This window comes from Amblyomma mixtum, chromosome 1 (assembly GCF_055824585.1).
Source record: "Amblyomma mixtum isolate Tamu chromosome 1, ASM5582458v1, whole genome shotgun sequence".
NCBI classification, from domain to species: domain Eukaryota; kingdom Metazoa; phylum Arthropoda; class Arachnida; order Ixodida; family Ixodidae; genus Amblyomma; species Amblyomma mixtum.
In genome coordinates this window covers 6,146,938-6,167,111 of record NC_143012.1, presented here as the reverse complement: position 1 = coordinate 6,167,111, position 20,174 = coordinate 6,146,938, and the positions used below count along the sequence as shown (strand labels likewise).

General features: G+C 49.0%; 2 protein-coding genes across 2 annotated transcripts; both read left to right on the top strand.

Annotated features, from left to right (window-relative positions):
* The first annotated feature begins 1,758 nt into the window (after positions 1-1,758).
* On the top strand, positions 1,759-4,951 carry LOC149365345 (uncharacterized). The gene is made up of 3 exons (XM_089581431.1): positions 1,759-2,105; positions 3,650-3,730; positions 4,714-4,951. The coding sequence occupies exons 1-3, from the start codon at positions 1,759-1,761 to the stop codon at positions 4,949-4,951; spliced, it is 666 nt and encodes a 221-aa protein (XP_089437557.1).
* Positions 4,952-6,184: 1,233 nt separating this feature from the next.
* On the top strand, positions 6,185-13,134 carry LOC149365344 (serpin B4-like). Its single transcript, XM_089568346.1, has 5 exons — positions 6,185-6,249; positions 8,823-9,065; positions 9,963-10,226; positions 10,880-11,214; positions 12,917-13,134. Exons 1-5 carry the CDS (start codon positions 6,185-6,187, stop codon positions 13,132-13,134), a joined length of 1,125 nt encoding a protein of 374 aa, XP_089424472.1.
* The last annotated feature ends 7,040 nt before the right edge of the window (positions 13,135-20,174 follow it).

The following is a 20,174-nucleotide window of genomic DNA, read 5'->3' as shown; positions in this document are numbered from 1 at the left end:
AGTATTTAGTGAGGTAATTGAATCAATAAATCCTGAGTCAATACTGCAGGCTGTGCATATAAAGCGCGTTGCAGCCTAGAGCTGTGCAGTAATTTTGACTGGTGTCTTTTAACGCGCACCGTATGACAAAGAGGAGGTATAATATACAGTCAAGAGAAAGAGTGAAAGTGCCTACTGCAAAGTGCCTACTGTTCAAAAGTGTACGAACCAGTCCGCATTTGCCCTCTTCTGGTAAGAAACCTCGCCTTCCCGATATTCCTGCGCCACTTCATGGTGGATGAAGGGAATCGCCACCAGCTGTTCCTCTAGTTAAGAGAATCTATGGCAGTCGGAGGTACAACTCCGTGAGCTGCAAGGCTATTCTGTGTAGCCACCTGACGTCCGGTGTGGAAAAGAGCCCAGCGTGAAGTTTAATCCGATTATCCCATAATTGCCTTCCTAACACTTTCCCAATGATCATCATCATCATCAGCCTGACTATGCCCACTGCAGGGCAAAGACCTCTCCCATGTCTCTCCAATTAACCCTGTCCTTCGCCAGTTGCGGCCACCGTATTCCCGCAAATCTTTTAATCTCATCCGCCCACCTAACTTTCTGCCGCCCCCCGCTACGCTTGCCTTCTCTTGGAATCCACTCCGTTACCCTTAAGGACCAGCGGTTATCTTGCCTTCACAATATTGTTGCTGCTGTTGTCCTATAAATAATGGCGCGTACCCCTTCACATTACATGTCTTGCCATTACATGCCCTGCCCAAGCCTACTTCTTCCTCTAGATCTCAACTAGGATATCATCAACGCGCGTTTGTTCTCTCACCCACTCCGCCCGCTTCCGACCTCTTAACGTTACACCTATCATTTTTCTTTCCATAGCTCGCTGCGTTGTCCTTAACTTAAGCTGAACCCTCTTTTTTAGCCTCCACGTTTCTGCCCCATAGGTGAGTACCGGTAAGATACAGCTGTTGTATGCTTTTCTCTTGAGGGATATTGACAAACTGCCATTCATGATCTGAGATAACCTGCCATATGCACTCCATCCCATTTTTATTCTTCTAGTTATTTCCCTCTCATGATCCGGTTCAGCGGTTACAACCTGTCCTAAATAGATATATTCTCTTACTACTTCCAGCACCTGGCTACCAATTGCGAACTGCTGTTCCCTTGCTTCTTTTATTCCCTTTAGGGCTACGAGCCGGCCAGAGAAATTAACATAGGCTCATTCACTCAGCAATTTCCATGTGCTGTCTGACGAGGGCGGGATTTTCGGCTTAAAAATGACTTGCTCATCCCTTACCACACTCCTTTGTAACCTTCTATCCAAATACCTTCTTCCCTGTCATAATCATCATTATCCTCCCAGCAATATTCTTGTAAGATTATTTAACTTTCATTCAAAATTCCTTCAAATTACTTTGAAAGTTATTTTTTGCCACTCCATCCATCTCTTGAAGCACAGTGAAATTAAAACCTGTGTAAGGGTGTAACTTGGGCCGAAACCTGGGAAATACTGAGTCGTATGCGGATGCGTCATCTGAAGCAGTCATCATCATTACCCCTAGCACTGCTCGAGCAATCACGCGACGTCTTCGCTGGGCACCGTGGCACGCGCGCATGCTTCATCAGATCACCACGTCAGCGTTCTCCAGGAAGAGCGTTTGCTTCTGCCCCTTCGTAGACTTGCCGTCTCTTTCGCCCGGCACCGTAGTCAACACCTTAAGACCAGGCAGGGACACAACAGCCTCACCTCCGAAGGCATCGGAAATGAATTCTTCGGGTTCTTCCGATGATGGTGGTCTACCCCCTGACCGACCGGCAGAGCCACGGGGACAGGACCAGCCACCACAGCAGGACCGCAGTCAGGATCGGGGATCCCAGCCGCAACAGCAGGATCCTCAGGAGGATCGTCAGCAGCCGCAGCTGGTGCGGACGTCGTCCCTTCGCGACAGGCAGCTACCGGAGCAGCTGTCGCGGCAGCGTCGTAGGCAGAGTAGGGAGTCATCCACACCCTCCTCCTCCGACAGCACCACGGGGGCTTCGAGCGCTACCACGCTGACGCAGACGTCGCGGTGCCAGTCTCTGGACCTGAGTGGGAGGCGACGCAGGAGGAGGTAAGCAAGACAATAACTTGTTGTCGGAATTCCACACGTCAACGACAGCGACCACAAGCGTTGGCCAGCCACTGTCAGTTGTCTCCGTTCACAGGCTTCACAGGCACTGAGACCCCAGATTTATCATATGCTGGCAGAGCAGAACAATGGCTTCAGCTAGCTGGTCGATGTTCATCCACGAGTTCATTCACAGACCGCGGAAGGGTCAGGAACGCAAAGTACAGCCGGCCAAATCTTTAGCTGGCGTGCGTGACGGCCGCGCTTTCCCTGCTCCTGCAGCTTATGACGGCGCAAACTGGCTAAGATATCAAATCTAAGCACAGGCTTACTAAACCCCTACTTAATGCTGAGCTTTCCCCAAGTTTTCTCCGTCGCAAAGCTCAGGAGCGCAGAAAAAGCTGTCATCGCGCACGCCAGCTAAAGATTTGGCCGGCTGTACTCATAGCACGGTTTTGCACTTTTCAGAGCGCAGCTCTGCGGCGCCCATTCGCAGATTCTGCGGCGTCGTGATCGCCGTCGTCCTCGGCGTAGTCGGCGTAACACGCCACCTGACAACCGTGACAGGTAGTAGCCCAGCGAAACACCACCTGCCCCGGCGAGAGCGGAGGAATAGACAACAGGAAGGTGGCTACCACGTGAAGATCCTAAGAGGCAGATAAAAGCGTAGCGCGGCACCTTCCAGTGATGGCAAGTGGCGCGTGAAGAGCTGAGCTCTAACTTCGCATTACCGACTATCGTAATCGTCTGCCAATTTTCTCGCGCCAGAAGTTTGCTTGTTAAGAAGTTTTCTTTGCGGCCTTAACACTGGAACTCGACTGACACGGCAAGTAGGAGGATGCATGCCGTGGTGCATTTCTTTAACTTCGTTTTCCGGCCCACTAGAATCACCTAGTGGCAAGAGTGAGCGTTGGCAAGCACCACTATGGCCGCTTTTTTTTTTTTTTGAACTCAGAAACAGACCTTCAATGGCTTCTCCTGATTATTGAGCGTTTCATTTTACAGCTAGCGATAGTATATACCGATTTGCATCATTTGATGAATGGATGTCTTGGAAGACAATAGTCGGCTCAATATGAACGAAGAAAGCAGGCGGAAATAATTATTGGTGACAGTTATTCGATGGCGATCTTCAAAGTGTGATTACCAGCGATGCAGGTGATGGAAGCGTTTATTAAAGCTTCCTGTTGGGCGAGTTGGTAGTTCACCTTGATGTAGAAGGGTTTGTAGCGCAAACAGAGACACGGACAAGAGAGACGAAACGCACGCAGACAAGCGCTTGTGTGTGTATGTTTCGTCTCTCTTGTCCGTGTCTTTGTTTGCGCTATAACATTTCTACTTCAAGGTGGAAGCGTTTAGGTGGTGCCTCTGCTTTGGTGCGCTTTCTAAACACAACAAAGTTGAAAAAAATGAGCGCCTTGCCGTACGTTTGTGTGTGTACGTATTTAGAGCGACTCTGTCGGATTGTTTCGTCCGACGCCTATTTGCGTGATCACGTGGTACAAGACTCGCTCTGCCTAATGGCACCCCGTCCTCCTCGCTTGCAGCTCCAGCCAACCGGAGAGACATTCGGTGAGGATTCCGGTCAGCTACCGGCCCATGGGCTGGAGCGGACTGCTCGGCATGAGGTACTGACCTGATTCTGCTATTCACCTTGCTTGATTATCGTACTATAGTGAATCTACCAGCGCGAAAGGCAGGGACGTGTAAATCCATTCATTTGTGTACCATAATCATTAAGGCTAACGCAGTTGAGAGAAATAAATTCAGGGCACCGGAGGCGCCTACAGAAAGGAAAATGACAAAGGTTATGCTCGCTGAAAAATAATGTTCGCCGAAATAATGTCCGCCGCAAAAAGGATGCGTTATAAAAATAAAAACCATTAAGTCCAACCCCCACTCGTAATCCAACAAAATATGACTGCGTGCAGAATGTGTACGTCTTAAAGTCAACCTCATAACCTCTACCGCGATTGACCTAAGCGTTCGAAACAAATATTTCAAAGCCGGTACCATATCACTGCACAACAGTTCTAGACGTCGCAGTGGTGTTGATATACGGAATTTAAAGCGAATGCAGCAGACGTATTCCATGCCCGCAGTCTCCTCATGATATTAACCCCAGTGGCCGCCATTACGGTGAGTGTACGTAAACGAGGTACTTAGAGAAAACATGGCCCTTTTAAAAGGCTTTTTTTTTTCTTTGCAAGAAATAATTAGTCTTAACTTAAAAGACTTGTGAAAACATCCTCGGCGCTACCGTGACGGTGCAACAGCGGGTTTACACAACCTCCTGTTAGCACATTGCCTCACTTATATAACATTCGTAGTCGTCGTAGATATATCGGGTGCCGTAAGTGGCGTCAGAGGAAGAGGGCTATGCTTATCATCATCATCATCATCATCATCACGGGTTTGAAATTGCTGGCAATAACGCCTGTCAGGGTTGCACATTACATCGAAGTTGACTATGGGAACTGGCTAAGCTGCCTGCTATGACATTGTCCTTCACATCAGCGCGCCGCTGCCCCTAGCGAGCATTACCGTAACCAAAGGTAATGATAATGACCTCTGCACCAGTGAAGCTTGCATTCCCCGACGCGTGGCGCAGGCTGTCTCCGTCGGCGTCGCCCTTCTCGCTGCCGCCCGAGCTGTGCGGGCCGCTGCTGCAGCTGCCCCTGGACCTGTGCGCTGCCCTGCGTCGCGGTGGCGAGCGTGGAAATGTGCTGCTGTCGCCGCACTACGCAGCCTGCATTCTGGTGATGATGCACCACGGCGCCGCGGGAAACACGAGGCGCCAGCTCGGACGCCTGCTCGGTTTTCCGGAAGACGCCAGCCCGCCGACGTGAGTAGACATGTCGCACATCATATAATATGGAAGCATATTAAGAAACGCAAGGCAAATAGTTTTACAATGAAGTAGCAAGTGGGATTTGTTGCTGAAGGCTGATTAGGAAATGGCGGAAAAGAGCACATGAACTCACAGGAAGAAATCACATTAATATATTGTGTAAACCTGGCAGAAAGTAGATGTCTGGATGGATCCCATCCTGTTTCCCTCCCGTTTTTTCCTCATTTTTAAGTATGTGACCATCCTCCAGTTTCAATTGCTGTTAAGTCCGCGATTGTTTTACAGGCTTCTTCAGATAAATCAGCATCCCGCCCTGAATACAGCTCGCATTACGGGCTTTGACGGATGCCACCACTTTCATGCATGCCACCACTTTCATGCATGCCACGAATAGAACACATTGTAAATAGAACACGTTGTAAATAGAACACGAATAGAACACGTTGTAAACTGTTCTCTTCCTAGCAGCATGTTGTCCCGTTTTTCATGTTCATGCAGCACAAACACGCACAAAACGCAGAGATGGTTTATGGTTTATTGGGGTTTAACGTCTCAAAGCGACTAAGGCTATGAGAGACGCCGTAGTGAAGGGCTCCGGAAATTTCGACCACCTGGGGTTTTTTAACGTGCACTGACATCGCACAGTACACGGGCCTCTAGAATTTCTCCTCCAAAGAAATTCAACCGTCGCGGCCGGGATCGAACCCGCGTCTTTCGGGTCAGCAGCCAAGCACCATAACCACTGAGCCACCGCGGCGGCAAAACGCAGAGATGTGCACAATGTCCGCGCTATCAATTTTCGGGTTATACTTTTCTCTTTATGGATGTTGGCAAACTGCCGTTCATGATCTGAGAGAATCTGACAAATGCGGTCCACTCCATTCTTGTCCTTCTACTTATTTCCCTCTCATGATCCGGATCAGCGGCCACTATCTGCCCTAAGCAGACGCATTCCCTTACCACTTCGAGCGCCTCGCTACCAATCATACACTGTTGTTCCCTTCCGACACCGTTGAGCATTACTTTGATTTTGTGTATATTAATTCAACTCTTGTGTCAGTGTTTGTGTTAAGTGCGTCTCTACCTCGTATAACTGTTCTGTGTGCTGCATGACTAAGAATCACCACCAACTCGCCCAGTTCTTTGTTCTGTTATTCCATCTTTCCTGCCCGGGCTGAATTTTAACCGTAGATGTTTGCTTTGCGCAAATGACCAAGGCTATTCTAGCAGCATGACGCAGGTGTCTCCCGGCAGATGTCTCCCGTTGCCACAACGCACCCTCCTCCCCCGTGAAAGGTGATCCGATAAGGCGCCATCCAGTCTTTGACTACAAATCCGAGAGCTTCCATTTTTATAGATGCAGAATTTTGCGGCTGTCGAACTTCGATAGAGGTGATATTCCTGAGGTCCGTGTATTGCGCGATGTCAGTGCACGTTAAAGAACCCTGGGTGGTTGAAATTTCCGGAGCCCTTCACTACGGCGTCCCTCGTAGCCTGAGTCTGAATCGCTTTGGGACGTTAAACCCCCATAAACTCAGAATTATACTAATTGTGCTGCCGTACCCAAACTTAATGAATTGGTGAGCACTAGTGTCGTCCATTGGCTAACCAGTTGTACATCGTGGCGTTGATTAACGGTAATCAGTCGACACGAACTGGATGCTTACTGTGCAGTCATCGACGAACGACACGGACAAAATTTATGGCACAGTCTAAGGAGGAGGACCTTTCCCCGTGTTTTCAGCATTAAGCTTGAGCACGCAAGCTTCGCTAGGCTCAATAGAGTCCTAGAATCAGCCCGTTAATGCGCATACCTGTCTCTGAAGATACCCTGAAGTGAAAAGCTTCCGAATAAGTTGACAGGTTGCACCAGATGCATAAAAGAATGTACGGCTGGGTTATCAAGTTTCAATCGGTAAACTGAAAATCAAAAATGTTCTTTTGAGGAAAGGAAATTCTGCATAAACTCTCTCAAATCTAGGTAGACACCCGAACCGCGGTGTAAGGGAAGGGATAAAGGAGGGAGTGAAAGAAGAAAGGAAGAAAGGGCTGCCGTGTTGGAGGTCTCTAGAATAATTCCTACCACCTGGGGATCTTAACGTGCACTGACATCGCACAGCACACGGGTGCTTCTAAGGCGAAAGCCTTTTATGGCTCATACTCCCGGTGTCCGTCCGAGCGCTGGAATCGTGCCAACTGTGGCCTCTCCTCCACGCAGCGGCGCAACCTCCTCCCCTCCTTAGCAACCGGTGCGCCGGTGGGGGAGTAGCTGTGCATAGCAACCGTGACGTCACACAGTAACGGTAGAACGAGCGCACGTTGGCGGTGGCAGCTGCACGCCGCTCCTTCGCCAGACGTCTCGTTGCAGTCGAGTGAGTGAGACGCATGGCTCCGAAGCGGCCTAGTGATTCCGCGCCAAGCGATTCGGAGAAGCGGCAGCGGACGCCAGATTCCCCCAACACCAAACGCCAGAACAAGGAGCGAATGCGCACGCGATGACTTAACATGTCACCAGATGCGAACCACAAGGCTTTCGCCAAGCACAGTTTATACTCCGTTTCATAGATAGCTGTCAACGCTGCCAAAGGTACGAAAGTAGTCCGCTGCAAAAAACAAGCAAAATGTATCCGTCCGCCTCGCGTCGTGGCTGAGTGGTACGAAGCGCGCGCCTGTGTGTTCATTTTACTAGATGCCAAGGTTCGACTCCCGGCTTGGCTGGTTTCTTTTTCATTTCTTTTTTTATTTTTATTAAAATAATCATTAGGTAGAAAGTCGAAACTGTCAAACTCTAATGCCTACCTTGAAAAACACAGCGCTCTTTACTTGCTTCGAAGGGAAAAGGCAGTGTAGTCTATTGGCGACGGACGTAATTGCGAAGTGCTTTTTTTCGGGCAATGAGCGACTTTTTAGCATGCGGCACACAAGTTGATCTTATTCCAGTAGAGAGACCTTCTTTCTTGAACCTCGCAACTGTCCGCGGGCTCACCCCGGTCACCTCGCCTACAGTTTCGAGAACTTCACGTGCAGTCTTCTCCGGGAAGCGCTTCCTTACGCTACAGTAAACGTTGACAATCACCTGCTTGCAGTCTTTCGAAATTTTCGGAGGCTTCAGATTGGAGAATATGCGAGCAGGAGATGTTTTTAAAGCCGCAGTGGGCGAAGAAAACAAGCGAGTAGGAGATAGCGGTGCCATTTTCGCAGACTCTGAAACCGAAAGACGAAAGCAGACGACATCGCCGGCCGGCCTAGCTGCGAAAACCTGATACAGGAGGAGCCGAAAAAAAACCAGAAAACTAAGGCACTCTGTTTTGAAGAACATTAAAGAAAAAGCAATCTTTTTGCAAAATAAAACACCATTATCATTATACTGCAATATTAACCAACAATAACTTTAATTTTGAGTTCATTACTCTTTCTACTTTCGACGCACCACATTACGATGCGGACGAGGAGCGCGAACAGGCGCCGTACCCTTGGCTGCGTTGACAGCTATGTATGAAATGGAGTTTAGAATTCCCAAAGTGTCTCCGATAATTTTGTTTTTGCGTTGAAGTTTGTGATTTTTGAAGCTTCAATTCTTATTCATAATATAAAAGTCACCATCACCCATCGTCGTTGTTTTTATCATTGTCAGCCCCACTACGTCCACTCCAGGGCAAATACCTTTCCCATTGATTCTCAGCCCTGCCCTGCCTCAGCTAAGGACATCTTTTACCCGCAAACTTCCTGATCTCATCCGCTAACCTGACTCTCTGCCACCCCCTCCCCCTACCTAAGTTTTACCTTCTCGCAGAATACACTTCGTTGCCCTTTAACGAACCTTTGGTAAGGGTAGACATCCTAAATGGTCGTAAATGTAAATATCGCAGAGACGCCATCGCCGACACGTCCTGCTGTGGAGGAGCCTCCGGTGTTCGTCGGGGTTCGTACTTGGAGACCTTCGGGCTGCATGCGTGCCGGCTGTTCTGCAGCGACTTCCACCGGCCCCGGCAGAAGCTTGGCTCGGCGGGCTCCATGACGGGCTACCTGGCGCTCTTCCACGACACCAGCGTCCGCCTGTCGGCCCGCTACCATCGGCCGCTGGTCATGCTGTCGCCGCAGATACACGCCAGGTGCGGTCCTCTTATGACGAACATGTAAACTCCTTATCTTGCTTCCCCTGCCTCTTGTATGTCTTGTGCTGCGCTAACTTCTTAGCTGAGCAGCATTCTGTGGTGCTGCTTAGTGTTTAGCGTTCAGAAGCTCCTCGTGCACTACGAGGGCGCCATGGGTGGGGTGTTCCGGTTTAATTTAGATGAGCTGGGGTTCTTCAATCACTCTAGACAAGGGCGTGTATTGCATCTCGCCTCTCTCGCAAAGCGGCCGTGCGATCGGGATTTGCTCTGGTGATGTGGCGCTCAGTAGGCGACGACGCAGATGTCACTGGGGCGCCGCGGCGGCTCATGAGCAGTGTCATTAAACGCTTGATGAGCCGCCTTCTGATTCTGACGGAACGCAAAAGAAACGCGTGTGATGCACTCACTTCAAGGACAGCCGCCGTCAAAGCACACCTGATGATGCGCTTTTCATGTCCTTCAGGAACCAGCGCATAAACAGACAGACCACATATTCATTCATCCATTCATTCGTTCGCTCACTCGATCCCGGCCGCGGCGGCTGAATTTCGATGAAGGCGATATTGTAGAGGCGCCCGTGTGCTGTGCGATGTCAGTGCACGTTAAAGAACCCCAGGTGGTCGAAATTTCCAGAGCCCCTCACTACGGCGTCCCTCATAGCCTGAGTCGCTTTGGTACGTTAAACCCCAATAAATCAAATCAAATCGTTCGCTCTCTCGCTCATTGTGTATTTATACCGTATATGCAAAATAGACGGAGTGCTTTGTTCTCTCTTTCTTCTTGTGATTTTGAAAATAAACTGTCTAGCCCAATGGCAAGTGTTGCTTTGACGTTGATGTCTCCGAGATTGTCGTTCGAGGTACGAATATCATTATGCCTGCTGATCCACTGCAGGGACTTCGCCACGTGCTCCGAGCAGTGCCGCCAGTCGATGGACGGCCTGTTCCGGGCCCTGTCCGGCTTCGCCTTCGACAGTCCCGTGTTCACCTCAGAGTGCGTTGGTCCCAGTTCCCTGCTGGTGTTCGCCAGCCTGGTTCTCCTCGAGACTCATCTGCCCACCCCGTACCGGACGTGCCGCAGAGCGTTCCGGGAGGCCTCCGGCACCACCAGACTCGTGAACACAATGCGTCGAATGGGAGCGCCCTACCGCTGGGCAAGGTACGGCGGGCAGCCCGTGCTCTACCAGCGCCCTCTGGTTCGCTCTACCAGCTGGCTGTACGCAGTTTCGCTCCGCACATTGTAGGTTTAATGTATGGCAACGTATCTACAGGCAACATTACTGAGGCCTCATAGCCTGTTATGGTGACTGAGGCCTGTTGGATAGGCTGTAATGTATACTTACTGCATATCACCTGTTATGGATTGTAACGCCTCGTATTTATCAGGTTATCACCAGGTATGCGTAAGCATTATGGCGAAAATCTAAGAACCTGCGTACCATATATTCCCTTTTGAATTCCTAGCGATTTAATCGCATTGGTGCAACTGAGTAATTGTGCAGTGCATAGGACAGCTTGCAATATACAGCCTATATAGCAGGCGACAGCCCATAGGGGCGAAGTGACAATATGTACTATCGGCACCCGGAATTTCCGGGATATCTAATTCTTTAAAATCGAATGACCGTGCAACGTCAAGGATGCTGTGTAAGCAGGAATCGTGACCGGAACCGCTGTCGCTGCAAAAAGATGGGCCATTGTAGTTCTCACGGAAAATTTCTCGGTGGCCCCTGCTGCACCTTCCTCAAATCTTCCCATATGCTACACTCAGGCGTGTCTAACCGGCTGTCCTACGCGCAACGTGCACCACAGGTGCGTCGACATCGGGGCGACGGTGCTTGAGGTTCCGTTCGAGTCTCCGCTGGTCGAGTCCATGCTCGTCTTCCTGCCGGACCCCACGACACCGGACGAACCCGACGGCCTGGCCTCGCTCGAACGGAGTCTATCCAGGGAAAAGATACTGGACTGTCTGACACGACTCGAGCATCGTGGTCCCGTCGACGTAACCCTACCTCGACTGAGGCTCCGCTGCGCCATCGACTTTGCGCGCCTCATGCCCGTCATGGGCGCGCCGGATGCGTTCGGCGAGGCGGCCGACTTCTCCAGCATGGGCAACGTCGCCAGCAGCGAAAGAAGCGACGGCACCAGCGCTGGTACGGCCATTGAAGGCTCTCAACCTATTAAGTAGTATTTATCATATCGTCAACGATATGTTCAAATAGGAAATGACAAATTCGCTACACAGCCCCAGTCCAGCGGCGTATCGCAAGGCAGCGTCCTGGCTCCGCTGTTGTTTGGTACATATATAAATGATGTATTCATAATAGATCCCTATGCACGTTGTTATTTACGCAGACGACACAAGTACATTTTCCGGATGAACAGGCAACGAAGTAGCATAGAAAGCAAAACAATTTGGATGGGAAGTTTTAATATGTCCCGACGAAAACTTTCTCCTGGTTACCGTAACTAAATTAAAAACCGTGATCTTCCCTCCTAAGAACAAAAATGCAGTCTACCTTTAAATATCGCATATAAATCGTGAAACATCGAAATAGTAAAGTCGTCTAGATCACGCGGGGTCATATTTTCGGAACACATGCAGTGGGACGAACAAATTCATATTGCTCTGAAAGTATCCAGAGTAGCAAGTTTGGTGTCCTGCCACAGATTCATTCTACCCCAGAAGGTTAAACAGGTTTACTGGTTTACTAGTTTTTTAACCTCCCAAAGCGACTCTGGCTACAACAGACGCCGTAGTGAAGGGCTCTGGATATTTCGACCACCTGGGGCTCTTTCACGTGCACTGCCATCGCACTGTACACAGGCCTTTAGAATTTCGCCTCCATCGAAATTCGACCGCCGTGGCTGAGATCCCTGCCTTTCGGGTGAGCAGCCGAGCGCCATAACCACTGAGCCACCGCGGAGGCTAAAGGTTAATCAGAACTTATACAACGTTCTTTCACGTCCTCATTTTAACCAGCGCACTTTAATATCGGCCACAACTACACACTCATGGATACAAAAACTACACACACGCGCACACACACAGTCTGCGATTTCTTTTGCCGACTGAGGCGGACCTTCAACTGACATCTCGGACGAGGTTCGTAAGACCGTGCAGCACTGAGTTTTGGAAGCATCATAGCTAAGCAGCCGCTGCCCCCGTGTTATTTTCTACCAATTACGGTTCTCGCTGAATTTTTTAAACTAAGCCGTAACTTAGTTTCTGCAATAGCTTTTTTTAACCTTTATAGGCTAGAAAACAGGAGCAGGATAATTCTATTATTTTTTCCTCCCTTAGCGAATGTGACTTTTCAGTCGTTCTCTTCTTCGTAGTTTTATTATGTTTGTGCACTAAGATCCAGAATCAAAGAAACCGTATAATCATCATACCAGCAATGACCACTTTCAAAATACAAGAGCGAAGAAAGCTTTTCGTTTCTCTTTTTATAAGGATGTTACCTTTGCTTAAGTAATTGACTGAACCATTTCTGTATTTTGCTCGTATGTCAGAATAGGCTCTTTACTGGGAGTGAAAAGTTCGTTTGTGACTCACACCTGTAAATTTCAGGTGACCATTAAGATGACAAATTAGTGATGTTGATTAGGAGTGTAATGACTCTTACCGTCCGCCTTCGAGAACCCAAAAAAATTACGCTGACGAGTGATTACTCCCTAAATGAAATCTAGCTCACAATGGGGGCTTCCCCTGACTACAATAGATTCCCTTATGTGTATTTTGCTCACGCCTTTACATTTATGTCTTTTTAACTTTAAGCAAAGATACTTTAAGCTTTTTTTTTCATACTCAGTTTTCAGAGTGCTTTCTGCATTTCGTCATCGCAGTTCGCCTGAAAGCTTCGGCCGCCAAGCACTTCGCCGTCTTCCGCACCGGCGTACGGTCAGCGGGGTCCCAGTCGACACCGCCTGCGCTGCCCCCGATCGCCGACTGCGCCGAGCGGCCGAACCTCGACTTCACGGTCGACCGGCCCTTCCTGTTCCTGGTGCTCGGCAGGGACCCCGACAGCGTCCTGCTGTTCGGCTCGGTTACGCGAGCCAGCTAGGACCCTTGCACCGAATAGCACACTGGCGCCACTCTGGAGGAACACTGTGTCGTTCGAGTGGTGCCTCTGGGGCGGGGTCCCACTTTTAGGGCAGATCTGGGCCTCTCGTAGCTAAGTGCGGATATTCGAATGGTGTGGCGCTGTTCGCACTTCGGTGACTCCCGCGGCAGCATGCTTGCTTGGGTCGGTTGGAACAACTGACCGAAAGAGACAAGCTGCGGAGAGCCAAAAAGTGTGGCTACGCTGTCCACGCGAAGATACGCAGAGCAGTTCCGTGTTAGGCTCTGTTATTCGCTAAAGGTTCAGTCTTCACTCGAGTGAAGTCATAAAGAAAAATTTTTGATATAGTTAACGCGCACGCAAACAAAGTATGATTAAACCGACTCTACGTACCTTCTGCGCATTCTTCTTTATCGTTCTAACACTTCCAAAAATACAATTGCGAGGGATTTCTAACAGATTAGATTAAAAGCAGTACACGACAGCAGCTAGACTAATTTCAATGTCGTCGCGCCTTATAGCTGCAAGCGCGATGTTCATGTGAATTATTCAATCTGATTAATCTCGTAGGCTTTTATCTTGTTATATTGCATAAATACATTTGTTGCTTGGCAGAAATAATTAGAATTATGCAGCAAAACCTGTATTCTGTGTAACAGCGTATATTTCAGGTGTTGTAATCACTTACACGATTCACTTGGACACCTGTGCACGCGACACTCATCACGGCATTATAAATCAGGAGCTAATCGGGGCATACAGCCTCTCGAGCAGCATAAACGAAGACGGCGGAAAGAAGCCGGGATACCGTGCCATCAGTGAGGAAAAATGGCTTCAGGGCACCGTAATAATTCAACACAGTCCGCCGATATTAAAGCAGCGATGATACTACAAAACTTAGAAAAAAATTATTTGCCTGCTGCCTTCTAGTGTAGAGCTCTGTGGCATCGCTGGTCCTTTTATTTGGCTATCATGTGCTGACCATGCGTGAACCAAATATAGGCGGCAGTGCTTTCGGAGCTGCAGTTAAATAGCCTGCTCAGGAGATAGCTTAGTTTTGTTCGCAACAATACGCTATTGCTCGCATTTTTATTCTCTAGGTTTCTGTATAGAAACTACGTTGATTGTAGCCCGTTGGGCAATTAAGATGACATCACAAGGTCACATGACCTTTCTCGTTCAATATTTTAAGTACATTCAACCTGGTGCTCACAATCCGGTGGCCAGGTTGCCGCCTGCCAAGGTAGGCAAATTGTGATAATGTCACAAGGACACTTCACTTTTCGACCAATCGGATGGCTCGTCTGGGCAGGCTTTGACAACGTCACAAAATCGTGTAACCTCTCTCGACCAATCATCTAATTTCGTCACACCGGACATCAGAGAAGTTATTTTGGGAGGACAACTCTATTACTATCACATTGAAAAAAAAATTGTTTTGCTCCAGTCACACACGCGAATTGTCTGAAATGTGCGAAACGTTGGCAAGCGCCCTGAAGCTTTCCTTTTTTTTCGGTTTGTCAAGAACCATCTGCCCAACCTCTCTCTGAAATGCGTAAAGGTACAAGATGATGTACATGCCCGATCTGTTGGCAACAGTACTAGGAATGTGGGTAGCGAGACAACATTACAATAAATTATTCGTAGAGAACAAGCACCCCGTAAACTGTTAAAGTATATCTGTGGATTTACGCCGGTAGTCTTTTAAATTGTCCATTTTTTTTTTTCTTATTGAATTCCCTTCGTGCCGGATTTTAGCTGTGGTTATGGGGTAGGCTCTGGACGTAATTCTGAGATTCAGCGGTTATTTATGAGTGGTTGATGATATACCGTAAAACATTGTTAGCCAGCAAAAGTGACCTCTACAGGGAAATTTAAAATCTATTTGTGCAGTACGGGACACAATATGTAGAACTACAATAAATAACAACAAATGAAAGAGCTGCATATATTTACTCTGCGATTTAAAGATGATAGAATGTGGTGCTCCAAGAACATACGCAGCTGAATACACTATATGAGCTGGTGCAAGAGCGACGTGATGCTCGCCGGCTTAACTCTTAACTTCACACATACAACGTGTGCACTCGAGGCATGTCCTTCATCGCACTCTATTCTACAGCCGCCTTCGCCAGTTCTCTCCTGGCGTTTTTGTGAAGCTAAGCGACAACAAACCAACTGATCTACGTCGGCCATCATCTACCCTCGCGGCGTCGTCGTTTCGCGAATGAATTGCACAAGACGCCCATCTGCCGCATGGCTCCATCGTTATAAACGTTGACGCAAGAATTCAGGCCTTCGAAACAATGACTGCAGTTTACTGTCTTGCAAGCCTGCCCTAAAGAAACGTTCAGGTTTCACCTCCCAAAACCTCATTTCTCCTTCTGTGCGAAAATGCTTGCGGTTCAAGAGGCACTTTGCTCCGTGCCCGTCGTTCCCAAGCTACCTACGACCCGCATTGTCATTCACACCGACGCCCTTCACGTCACACGCCAACTACGACGCGTCAGTCACACCACAGAAATTTGCCAAAACATTCATCGTGTAGCGGCACGCAGCCATTCCGCAGCCATTCCGCAGCCATTCCGTATTGAGTGGGTCCCACATGACCTCCTGAGCTCACAAAGCCATGCAGATTCTTTGACCCACCTTGCGACCCCATCCGTGCCTCAAGTCATTACTCTGGACGACACCACCCTCCTTTTATCAAGAAAGGAACAGCTCCGGAGCCGCACACGTGCTCTAACCCCTCCGTGTGCGGCAACCCTCCCCCGCGGTCTTACCCGTGCAGAGGAGGTTGCGCTTCGGAGGATCCGGGTCGGGGTTACTCTTAACTCCAGCCGTGACGCGAAAGTGGCCGCAATTGCAAGGTTTATATCCCTGCCCGGGTGCCCCGTCTGCAAGAACAGAAATAGTGAGTTAGACATCCACCACATGCTGTGGGTTTGCCCGGCGCTGAAGCCGACAAGAATTCGGCACCTGGTGGCAGCGGGTATCTCATCGAACAATCCCGATTCTTATACCGCTTGGACGCAGGGACGACATTTGTGTGTTCACTCCTCGACTTCATTAGATCAGCAAACATTTTATCATTTATTTAAGCATCATCGCCATCCATCATTCATCATCATCATCAGCCTGACTACGCCCACTGCAGGGCAAAGACTCTCCAATTAACCCTGTCCTTGCCAGTTGCGACCAACGTATCCCAGCAAACTTCTTAATCTCATCCGCCCACCTAACTTTCAGCCGCCCCCTGCTACGCTTGCCTTCTCTTGAAAACCACTCCGTTACCCTCATTACATACCTTTTTGTGCGCTGAGGCACTAAACATCCTTTTAAAAAAAAAATAGGTCGATGAATGACTTGCAGAAGACTTTTCGAGTGACTATGACTTCCCAAACAAAAAAGGAGGCGAAAAAACAGAACAGTGTAGGGGCATGATTACGTTATCCGAACGGCAGTGTCATAGCTTCTGCTGTTTCATAAAATTTCTTTTGGTACAAAGGTAGCTCGTGCATATCTACCCGTTGCAAAGGGACAGGCCCATACATCATCATCAGCAGCAGCTAGTCCGGTGGCAGTGGCTTAAGATACTACTATTGAAGGAGTGGCTGAAAACAGTTCGCCAGCGGTAACGCATACGCCAGTCGCAAGGTAGCCCTCCTCCTTTCCTTGTATTAACGCTAACGGCTTCTACTACCTCCTGTCCTCTCCTCTACCCTTCATAGCACCATTCATAGCACCGACCCATTTCAACGGATATGGCTTCTACTACCTCCTGTCCTCTCCTCTACCCTTGATAGCACCATTGATAGCGCCGACCCATTTCAAGGGATATGGCTTCTACTACCTCTGTCCTCTACTCTACCCTTCATAGCACCATTCATAGCGCCGGCCCATTTCAACAGGTATGGTCCGGTCAATCATCATATTCATCCCTTATGCTGAGACAGCTAGCGCATGTCCACCCTTTTATTGTAAACTCTCAAGAAATGAAATAAAATAAACAAAAATTGGAGAGGAAGCCCGCACCCAACCAGAGGTTATCGCAGGCGATCCAATTAAACATAAAAGAAAAGGGGTCAATGCCCAAAAGAAAATTTAAGGAAAACCAATTACAAGAGAGGAAAAAAAACAGAGGCACAAATGATGGGCAGGGAAAAGTGATTTTTAAAGCAAGACGCCCCTGAAGGATTAAGAAGGACGAAATGAACATGAAACAGGGATGGGTCCCGCGTGCCCAGATTCTTCAGACAGGCTCACAGGCGGCCAGGAGGAGGGAAGGTGCGGGGATCTGTAAGAAGGAAGAAGAGACAGGAAAAGGAAGCGAGGAGAAAAAAACAACGAACAAACAGGAGATACTGGGCTTAAGAAAGCAGAAGGGGTACAATAAAAGGGGGAAATAGAAAAGAGGATCAAGTAAATGACAAAAGGCATGTAAAAAAAGCAAAGAAATAGAACGAGCGAAAACTTTTAAAAAATCAAACAAACAATTAAAACATGACAAATATAACAGCTAGAGAAAGGAAAAGGAATGGCAAAAAAATAAAAATAAACATGAAAAAACGAAAAGCAAGCAAAACAAAGGCTGCGTGTACACGCAAAGCCAGCAAATATCAAGGTCCACATGCCATCCACATGCCCGTGAGGCAGGAGCAGGGCCACGGCCCACCAATATTGGCCATATGGTGCCCCCGACCACATGAGACATGCAGAGGCACAGAAATGGCAGGGAGGTCTACGAGCCATCAGGGCGGGAATAAAGACGAGAGACAGGTGAAAGAAGGGAAGAAACGCGAACAGCAACGCGAATAAGCAACGCACGAGACCGAGGGGAACCTAACAAAGAAGGGAAGTCATGCAAAGGAACCCATACATCACCATCATCTGTAGGACTGCACCGTTGACAGAATGTATTCTTCCGCAAGCGACATTGCTTGCCGCAATCAGCGCCGAGACCACAGCCACGGCCGCTTGATGCAAAGCGCAAATGCGCTTTGTATCTAGCGGCCGTGCCACAGCCTCCAGGTGCCAATGTTAAAAATGGGGCAAAAGAAACAAAACCAGAAAACGCGTTAAAAATGCTACCTCGGGGTGTGTTTTCTTCCGTCTTCCTTTACTTGTGAGCCGTGCTCGGTGTGAAGATGGAAAATTTTCTAAACGCCACCAGATTTTTAAAACAGATTGTTATTTTATCACGCCTCTTTCATATTCATGTATGTATACCCGAGTAATTTTTTTTTGAGCGCCAAAGTGGTCAGGAAAATTAGTCTAAAGCTCAAACATCTTAGCTGTGGTGCTCCTAGAAGAAGCATATTTAGGCGAATGTATAATATGACGTGGACAAAGCCGGTCATTTGCTGTGCTGGAAGCAGATACGCGAAGTTTTTTAGGGACGGTTAAGGAAAAATAAATAAAGGCGCAATAAATGTCTTAGATATATTCCCGCGTTTTCTATATCTTAGCATTTCGACGCGGATGAAGCTGGTATCTCTGCGCGTGCAGCGACGCGAAGTACTCGAACACGCCGTGCGCTCTGGATACCGAGCCTGTTTCCTGCTTTTGCCGACCTGACTCGGTTGCTGCACTTCGTGCCGAAACACGCAACCACAGGTGCCGGCGGGACATCGACATCGTGGACGCCTTTTGATTGACGTCAGCTGAAACTGCGGGCCGCTCGCATCACGAGGTGAGCGTGGCCTACGCCGGCTAAGAGGGGCCACAGTCAACCAACCTTAGGAAAACGGAAGCAGCGATCATAAAGGGAAGAAATGACTTTTTGAAGACCGCATGATGTAGACCGGACTGTGGGGTTCGAACCGAATCTGTTTGAGCTCATCAAAAGCGGGCATACAAGAAAGTCATTGACGAGAACTTCGCTGTTGAGACTGAAGACGTGATGCAGTACGAGGACAAAGCGGAAGATGTGCAGTGTCTGCTTAAAACACGAAAGGCAAAGGTGCCCAGCGTTCAGCGCTCCCAAGCAGCAATGCGTCTGGTACCTAAGAACGACGGTCATCACAGAGGAACAACACTGCAGTCTGCCCAGGCCAGGCTGCCTGCAACCCTGCCACACGCCTCCGTGGACAAGCTCTCCACATTGACAAACTTCTGGGAGCAGCTCAAGGCCTTGATTCACAACGCCATCGAGCTTACCTGCGACGAAGTAGCTTCCCAAGCGGCCCCGGCATCTCCAGCGACTGATCGAGAAATACTACAGCTGCCTATTCCTCTTAAGCTGCCTATACTCCAGCTACATACGTCCAGGGGAAAGCACTCTGCATGGCCCGACCTATGGGAACAGTTCAAGGTACCGGTCCACGACAACACCATGGAGCCTACCGGCGACGAAATCGACCCCCAAACAGCCGCGTCGTTCTTGGCGTCCGACGCAGGAGCACAACCGCATCCAGTACCTCCCGGGCTGCCTGAAATCCAGACAGTCACTACCGGGAAGAAACTGTGCGCATGTGGCCAAGCTTCTGGGAGAAGTTTAAGGCGTTGGTTCACGACAACGACATGAAGCCTATCGACGACGGAACTGTCCCGCGCACGCCGAAAGCATGGTTTTGCGTTTATGTTAATGTAAATACTTAGTGAAAATTTGCTATTATTTATCGTAATATACTAAAGCTGTGTTGTAGTGACCGCAGAATCTAATAATGGTCCGTCCTTCACTCAGCGTCATACCGCGTGCCATAAAGCCGGCGGCATGTGACTCTGCCGCGCAAAGATGGTAAAAAGGAAGAAAGGCGCAGGTTAGTGCGCGCTGCGGCGCCGACTGTATTTCGGGTGTTCACCAAAAATGCGGAAACTGCGGAAGAAGCCGCAATTACTGCTGCCTTTGCTTTTGCGGACGCTACAACCATCGTTAGTGATTTCAGATATGGCATCGCCAACTTTGCAAAAGGCCGCACCTCACTCACGGAAAAGACATTGGATCACGTAATCTGCCCATGGTCTCATGACTGCTCCCTCACCTGACACGTGGCTTTCAGGAAAGGCCAGCGGCGACCGAGGCACTAAAGTCAAGGCTG